This window comes from Ananas comosus, linkage group 9 (assembly GCF_001540865.1).
Source record: "Ananas comosus cultivar F153 linkage group 9, ASM154086v1, whole genome shotgun sequence".
Classification (NCBI taxonomy): domain Eukaryota; kingdom Viridiplantae; phylum Streptophyta; class Magnoliopsida; order Poales; family Bromeliaceae; genus Ananas; species Ananas comosus.
In genome coordinates, this window is record NC_033629.1 from 7,194,426 (window position 1) to 7,203,963 (window position 9,538).

At 37.2% G+C, this 9,538-nt stretch overlaps 1 protein-coding gene across 1 annotated transcript; it reads right to left on the bottom strand.

The window, feature by feature from the left end:
• On the bottom strand, positions 442-9,154 carry LOC109715443 (endoplasmic reticulum metallopeptidase 1-like). Its single transcript, XM_020240434.1, is given in 14 exon segments — positions 442-483; positions 4,300-4,654; positions 4,656-4,708; positions 5,454-5,501; positions 5,503-5,619; positions 6,476-6,584; positions 7,000-7,091; positions 7,261-7,344; positions 7,804-7,863; positions 7,865-7,908; positions 7,911-7,970; positions 8,435-8,663; positions 9,006-9,100; positions 9,151-9,154. Coding segments are annotated over 14 exon segments (1,392 nt in total).

Sequence of the window (9,538 nt, forward strand, 5' to 3'; positions counted from 1 at the left end):
GAAACCTTCTCAACACATGTTCTTTCATATCCGATGCCCAACTTGCTCGTTTGAACTAATCCAAGCATATGATCTAATTTCTTTGAACCGGAAGAGAATTTTTGTATGTCGGATTGAAGTTGACGAACTTGATTGGTCAATGACTTGTTGGAAGTGTGCGATTCCTCGAATTGTTGCTCCAAAAATCCAATCTTGTCTTTATAAGATTTGATCGTTGATTCCGCTTCATCAAGCTTCTCTTGGAGGATTAAGTTATTCTTAGAAATCGATTCCTTTTCCTCCTCAAGAGCACTGTTCATTGTCTTCAAATTTTTGTTTTCCTCTTCAATGTCCAATTACTGACGCCTCAACTTCTTATTGAGCTTGGTCATCTTTTTCGAATCAATAAGAAGTTGGTTGTATGCTTCCGCTATATCCTCGTTGTTTGATTCCTCTTCGCTTTCACCGATATCGCTCGAAGTACTTTGCACGGAAGGAGAAATACTAGAATTAGAAACAATTGAGGATAAGCACATAACATTAGACGAAGGCAAAGAATTATTAGCAAGTAAAGCAATATGATCATCCTTTTCTTCGTCACTTGAAGATGATTCACTCGAAGTAGAATCATCCCAAGTCTTAGCTTGCAAAGCCTTTTGCTTATAAGTCTTCTTTGAAGGACAATCCGTTGCAATATGGCCGTAGCCTTTGCATTTGTAACATAGAATTTCGCCTTCAAATTCATCTTTTTCTTTCGAAGACTTTGCAAGTTTTTTATCCTTAGATTTAGAACTTGAAGATTGTTTAGAAAAAGATTTATGCTTCGAAGATGAAGTCTTGTCCGAATTGTTCTTCTTTCGGAAATTCCGTCGGAACTTCTTCGTGAGGAGTGCAAGTTGATGTTCAAAGTCCGCAATTGAGATCTTTTCGTCGGAATCCGAGTCGTCATCTTCTCTCTTTGTCGATTTGAGTGCAAATCCTGTACTTTTAGAAGAAGACTTGGAAGAAGATTGGTTAGTAGGAAAGTCATCTCATACGTTTGCAAAGCACCTACTAACTCTTCGACTTTCATCTCGTTCGGATGCTTAACGGTTTCGATCGCGGCAACCTTTGCCCGAAAGCGTTCCGGAAGAGTTCGAAGAATCTTTCTAACAACCTTTGAATCCGGGATTTTCTCTCCCAAGTTAGCGCATGTATTGACTACGTCTTATAGACGCGTGTAGTACTCGATAAAGGTCTTGTTTTCTTCCATAAAAATCGAGTCAAATTTGCTTGTTAGCATTTGTAATTTTTGAACCTTTATTAAGCTTGTTCCTTCATGCATAACTTGTAGAGTATCCCAAATTTTCTTGGCGGTTTCAAACGCCAAAACACGAGTAAACTCCGTTTGCGATAAAGCATTGAATAAAGCATTAATTCCTTTACCGTTAAACGAAGATGACTCGTTTTCATCTTTTGTCCACTTGTTCCACGGTTTAGAGACGGTAGCACCATCGACAACTTCGGTAGGATGTTTCCATCCGAATTCAATAGTTTTCCATACCCGCTCATCGATTGCGATTAGAAAAGCTCTCATGCGAACTTTCCAATAGGCATAATTCGTGCCGTCAAAGAGCGGTGGTCGATTGATGTTACCACCTTCGGCCATTAGATAACAATTTATCTAGATCTCGCTCTGATACCAATTGAAAGTTTAGAGGAGCCCAAGGATCTATCTAGATTGTATCTAACACCTAGAGGGGGGTGAATAGGTGTAATAGCCAAAAACCACAAATCTCAATGCGATAAAAATAAATGCGAAAAATAAAAATCACACCGAGATTTACGTGGAAAAACTCCAACTTGGAGTAAAAAACCCACGGGACCAACACACGAAAAAATAATTCACTAAGAGAAAAGATTACAAAGTGATTACCGACTCCACGGACTCGACCTCTCTTAACCTCCTATGAATCTCGCGCAATCCTCCGGGTTGTCCACGCCCTCACGTTCGAATCCACGAAACGACTCCACTCCAAATCCACAAAGCTCACGATCCGAATCCACGAACCGCCGTCAATCACGCCGAATCCACGACGCCGTCATGAAGAACATCATGTGTATGGTGATCCTTCGCTTAGAGTATCGATGAAAACCAGGGAAGAAAACTCCAAGCGAAGCGAAGATCAAATCGACATATAGATATGAAATTCCAATATCCCGATTTGACCTAAAAGAGGCTAATATGTAGAAAATAGGTTTTACATGAAATCCGAGCCTCTAGGGTTTCTCAAACATGTATTTNACTCCAAGCGAAGCGAAGATCAAATCGACATATAGATATGAAATTCCAATATCTCGATTTGACCTAAAAGAGGCTAATATGTAGAAAATAGGTTTTACATGAAATCCGAGCCTCTAGGGTTTCTCAAACATGTATTTTCGTGATGCTTTTTCAGTTAGAGAACCCCAATAGCTTATTTATAGACTTTAGAATCAAACGGAGTTGGATTAGAAAGCTTTTCCCGAATTTTGCGTTGTGTACCGGTACACGTGAGGCTGTCACCGGTACACGATGACGGAACAGAAAATCTTACATTGTGTACCGGTATATGTTGATGGTTGTACCCGTACACAGTTTGTAACTGGTAACACGTTGATGGTTGTACCCGTACACAGTTTGCAATTGGTAACACTTTCAACATGTACCGGTACACAATGTAAGATTTTCTGTTCCGTCATCGTGTACCAGTGACAGCCTCACGTGTACCAGTACACAATGCAAATTTCGAAAAAAACTTTCTAATTCGACTCCATTTGATTCTAAAGTCTATAAATAAGCTATTGGGGTTCTCTAACTAAAAAAGCATCACGAAAATACATGTTTGAGAAACCCTAGAGGCTCGGATTTCATGTAAAACCTATTTTCTACATATTAGCCTCTTTTAGGTCAAATCGAGATATTGGAATTTCATATCTATATGTCGATTTGATCTTCGCTTCGCTTGGAGTTTTCTTCCCTGGTTTTCATCGATACTCTAAGCGAAGGATCACCATACACATGATGTTCTTCATGACGGCGTCGTGGATTCGGCGTGATTGACGGCGGTTCGTGGATTCGGATCGTGAGCTTCGTGGATTCGGAGTGGAGGCGTTTCGTGGATTCGGAACGTGGCGTTCGTGGATTCGAACGTGAGGGCGTGGACAACCCGGAGGATTGCGCGAGATTCATAGGAGGTTAAGAGAGGTCGAGTCCGTGGAGTCGGTAATCACCTTGTAATCTTTTCTCTTAGTGAATTATTTTTTCGCGTGTTGGTCCCGTGGGTTTTTCTCCAAGTTGGAGTTTTCCCACGTAAATCTCGGTGTGATTTTTATTTTCCGCATTTATTTTTATCGCATTGAGATTTGTGGTTTTTGGCTATTACACCTATTCACCCCCCTCTAGGTGTTAGATACAATCTAAATAGATCCTTGGGCTCCTCAAAACTTTCACGAGACCTTCAACAATGCACTTTTTGCATTTTTATCGCATTCGGACTTTCCGAAGCATACCAGCTCGACAATTAGCTGATTCTAAACGAAGTCTAACTCTCGGATTTTGAGAATTCACTTCATTACAACACTTGTGTAGGTCCCTAATTGGAATTGGAAAACGACATTTAAACATATATGTGACAATCACTCCTAGGTAGTGTATAGTAGTTGGACTTATTGGACATGCTTAGTGCATATTTGTGAACTCTTTGGACATACTCATTCATGATAGAATAGCAGTATCACATGTTGAACATCATGCTATTAGAGGCATAGTGGCTTAGCAATATAGTACTTGTTTATTATACATGTTGTCTATTTCAGTTTCATTATACTACTCTTTGCCTCTATAACCTAGTGGTGTATTTCGCTGAGGTCGCGCGGCTTACCCACTTAGAACTATTGACGAATAGTTCTCATTCCCATTATGTTGTTGTTTTTATTTACAGAGCCATCTACGTCGGGAGAGGCTAGGAATTGCGGTAAAGGAGTCGCCTCTAGCTAGATAGCTTGGAGTATTATCATTAGGTGGTCATCTCTTCTTTTGTTTTAGTTGGAGAGAGATATTTTGTACCCGATGTATAGAGACCACGATTTTTGTATTTAGTTTTATCTTTGTGGATCTTGTGATGTATTTACTTCATGATTTATGATAGTTGTTTAGCTCTTTTATATTTCCACTTGTCATTAGAAACTAGTTGTATTTATGCTATGATATTACATTAGTTGTTCATACTCTTGTTTTATTTATCATACTGTTATAGACCCCTTATATGTTGTAGGCATATAGCGGGTCTGGACACGCACCGGGCGGGCTTCCGCCGGGTCTCGGGACGTGATAGTTTTGGAAGATAGCCTACGCGTCCTTTTGGAGAACATCTGTCGAAGGTATTTCTTTAGAAGATGAAAACCAATATGTTGACCAACTAATGCCCCAAGTAAAGCCAGTGCGCCAAATAATCCACCAACTAGTAATGGGTTTCCAATAAATGACGTAGGGAAGGAACATATAAGGGGTAACACAAAGGCTACTAGAACAGATAAGCTCATGGAAAATATCCACATCAGCATGATGCTCAAACATGATAACCCAAAAGATACAGCACTAGGATAACCACCCATTAGCAGTGATGTAGTCCATAATAGTAATCCCTGAAATATCAGAGTTGTGAAGCATGGTTGCAAGCTGTTGAGAATATACAACCATGTACATACCCTGCAAAATTAGCAAATAATAATTAGAGACAGTAACGTTATTGCAGGCACTGATCCATTGCCTGCAAGTTCAGGTTATCTTATGTAGGATGTGAAGTCATGTTCCAACGATTATGCAACAGAGAATAAAAGAAATCAAAACAAATGCAAAGAAATAACTGGGAGCTAAAGTACATATGCTAGAGTTTAAAAACATGGTTGCCAATAGATAATATGGAGAAATAACTTACGCAACATTACAGTAAGGTATATGGAAATAATGCAACTTCGGTAACCATAAAGTTTTATGCAGCATAATATAGGGATAGCCTAGCCGTTTTGTTGGTCATTAATTTTAAGTCCACTCAGATGGTTTGGAAAAAAAAAAAAATAGTGATATAACCTTTATTTTCTCTTTTTTAATTTTTAGCAATCGCATAATATTGGTGCCAGTTGCAAAATCTAATTGAATGATTGGACTTTTCTGCTGCTTCAACTTATAGTCTTGCTTTAGTACAATCAGGTATAAGTCTTCATATTTATGGAATATATCTTGTATCCTGAATTTTTTTTTTTTTTTTTTTTTTTTTTTGTGTGTGTTCTATATAAGGCTTCTGGTTCCAACATGAGACTCAATTAATATAATAATACAGAGAAGAAAAATCAGCATTCAAAGCTGTAGAAAAGGCATACAAATACAGAGTCTAAAATAACATCCATGTAAAAGAATAGATGCAAAACCAATTGAAGAACAACATATAAAATACCAGAACATCAAAATAGATAGCCTGATTGTGATCAGTTCCTTCTTCTTCCTCTAGGTTCCATATCCTTTTGAAGCTTTGAAGACATAGCAGTACGAAGCAGAAAAGCAAGTATATTTTCCCCAAGATGTTGAAGTGATCCAGGTTTCAAAAGCTTTAGCTTGTCATTCTGCAAGAAGTTTCATTGTCAAAACTAGTTACTTAACATATAACTGTAGAATGAAATTTAGCAAGAAAGCGTCGATTATTTGGGTAGGATAAGGAATCCTTTACAAATAATTGTCATTTATTGCATCAAATGGATATTTTGATCGTTGGCAAATGGCTCTCTTGTGTTCCCTAGGCTTTCATGAACATTTACTAGTTTATCTTAATATAGAAGAACATATCAGACCGTTTTTTATATGCCAAATCGGGTGTGAGATCAAATCTAAGCAAACATACACCAGTTATCTGTCTCTGAGCTCCAACATATACAATGGTGAGCAATTGGCATTCTCATTAGTTCACTACAAGTCCTAAGACCTACCCGAGTGATAACATAAGAATCCAGCTATTGACAGGCAGTTCCATTGTGAAAAGGGAAAACCACAAGAAAATTTATCAAGTAGCAAGGATTTGAAGATAATCTCAACGAGGAAATATAATAAAGACCAACCTTAACAACCAACCATAATGAACTGATTTCGAAATGTATTCATTTTGTTACACTTCGAACACCAGTCGTTAGAAACATATGAATATTTTCATAAATCATGTCTTGTAGCGGTAGGACTATATTCCATTTTGAAAAATATATACCATATTATCAAGGTTAAATTGTAAAAACCCCTCCTGAAAACTTCGCCAGTTTCACTTTGCCCCCTCAATAATCAAAACCTATAGATTACTGTCTATGGAGATTTTCGACATCTTAGCCTGTCAGTAGTACCAGTGCTATTCCGGTTCTAAAATACTTAAACCATTTCCAAACAAAAGTTACATTACATAAGAACAAGTGATTTTATATAAATGCCAACACTAACATTTGTATGGTAAACAGCACTAGCATCTATATAAGCAAAATCAAGCCCAGGAAGGCCAGCAACTTCTTGATATATTTGGAAATCTGTGGCAGATTTTATTGCTCCAGAACTGCACAAAAAAGGTATTAATTTGACAAGCTTAGAAATCAAGCAATAGATAGATCTTTAGAAATCCATTTTAAGTGGTACTGATTCATTTGCAATTTTGCACAATGAAATCGGGTTTCAATTTCAAGAGAAAATTGGTTAAACTACGGAGCAATTATACATATATCAAATAGGTCCTTATACTGAATCAATAGATGACATCTTTTTAGGTTCAATTATTTTTGCTCCAACAATAAAAAAATTCACCAACTTGAATACATTTCATCCAAGTTCCAATTATGTTTTTACTAATATGGATGGCATGTAAGGAGCGAAATTGCAGGAGACCATTGAAGAAATTTATAAACATGAGATGGCATATGCATCGTGTCTAAATAAAGAAGGGATCATGAAGAAATCTATCCAAAATACGTCACTAAAACATAGTGTTAACCTGTGCAAAGATCTGGGCAGAAGGATACTTTGATACTGCAGCAAAATTCTCAAGGGCCCATGGGGCAGAACCACCCTGTGTACAAAAATTTTAATCGAGTAAACATCCTGACAGAAATCAAACTAAATAACAGTTGCAGGAAAACAGATATGTTCAGAGTATAAGAGAACAAATAGGGCGATATGGGACTTGCGATCTCGCATGTTACAGTACAAGTTTAAAGAGGAAGGGTGGGGGTAAGAACAGTAAGAAGTTGACTACTGAACCTGCCTCCAATTCCCGTAGCCTCCAAATCGATTGCAAAACGAATTGTATCTCTCCATGGATGCTGCAACAATGTACATGAATCATGTAATGTATATAGGAGGTAATGCTGTACAGACTAGATTTATATGGTAACAATCATCAACAAAAAGTTTTAATGGATCTTTTAGCAGTATTAGTATTTAATGCACTAGATTAGAGACAATTGCAGTATTGGGTGAGAGAGAGAGAGAGAGTATGCCGAGATTTACTCACAAAGCAGCTAAACAATAAATTAACAGTGATGAGATTAAAAAAAAGTTAAAAATGAAATCATGAAAAGTCCAACAAATAAATAACCATTTCCTATAATGAATTAGCTTCTTGAGGTAGTCCTTGCTTCTCTTTTTGAAGAAAAAGGAATGCATCCTTAATCGTGTCGGAAGAGTTCCGTATCAACAAAGTGACTTTTGTGATTTGAGGACCAATTTAGAGTCTTTAAATAGACTGATTGATAAATTGATTAGTTTAGGAAACTATTAACCTGCCTTATGAAGCTGTGGGCACCATTAAGACCCTCTTCCTCTCCAGTGTTGAAGAGAAAAAATTACACCACTCTTGAATCCATGAGCCCACTGAGACACTCCCGGGCAAGCTCCACCATCACAGCCACACATGAACTGCAGTCTCCAGCCCCTTCGGTGAGAGAGAGAAAGAAAAACAAATTAAGCACAACTAAACGTAGCTTAATTTATACTACTTGAATCATGCTAGTTGTATCATGCCACATAGAACTTCTGATGGATGCACTGCTGGTGTGAAGTGCAAAAGACTAGAAAATGCGATGCAAAACTCTAGGTAGTTATTTAATTTCCAAAAATAAATGAGGTAGAAATGGAAGAGCTAAGATCGCACTGTAATTTTTGCTAATGAATGAGCTATTCAAACACACGGACATGCACAAACTTTGATAAACCAAAAGTTCCAGAAACCAATAGAATATCTCATGAAGCACTACCTAGAGTATGGATCATCTAACTCAATATTGTTTCCACATTTTACCACCATAGAGAGGCTATCATTTTCCTTTCACTTACGTGGATGGCAGGTGTCGTAGCTTAATAGAAAAAATGTATAGAACAGCACAAAGAGATTAGAAGCATACGTAGAGAAAACTGTGTCGATATGAGAAGAGACCAGAATCATATTTTCCTCGGCTTGTGGAAGATACATGGGGACAATTTTCAGGACTACATGCTTCAGATCAAAGTACAATAGTGTTTTCCCCTTGAAAAGCCCACTGACAAGACGGTTTGCACCAATAGTTGCATGGAAGAGCTCCACTTGAACATCAACCTCCCAATGAGCTGTCTTCTTGATCTGTTCTGATGCTGCAAACACATACTATGGTAGAAGAATGTTAAAAGAAAACTTCCTCAAAGAAAAATTGGTGATCACTTGATAAAAGGAAGATCTAACTTTAAACGGAATATCATAGGAAAAAAGATAAAGATCTTTGTACATGCGCAACAAGTGCATGAAAATGACGGCATTTTATTGAATGATAGGACTAGAAATTGCTGACTAATTTCTTCAAGCTATGAATAACCATGAAAAGCAATACTTTTTACATGCACTCATATGATAAGCCAGAACCAGAATATACATGAATGGAAAAAACATCTTCTCTCACAAAAATAACAGCATGAAAAAACTACAAACATGAACAACTAAAAAGCAGAGAACCTGTATTGCAATATCTAGAGCGTCCGAACCGACTGGATGAGGGCCCAAGCTTGTCAAATACTTGACATGCTTCATCGCAGAAATAATTACTTTGGCTGGGGTTGGATTTGGATTTGAAATTTTAAAAATCCTTCTCAAATCTGACCCATTGATTCCCGTGCTCGAGACTTGTATTTTTTCCTTTTTTTAAGGTAAAATGTGTAAAGACCCCTTGAATTTAGCATTTTTTTATACAAACGTATAAAATTTTAATTTTGGTAAACTAGATATGTGAATTTTATTAGATAGTTCAATTATATCCTTGTGAACTCATCTACTTCATGAACTCACTTGAGCTGAAACTTCAACACATTAGTTACAACAACCTAAATCTAAGATAATTCATGCACAAATATATATCTTAAAGTTAATGATGGTTTTTACCCAAGATTATACCTTCCCCTATGTTTTAGATCTCCGCCAAGCTGAACAACTAAACTGGATCGATCCCATAACATGTTGAAACTACAATTGAAACTACAAATTAAAAATAT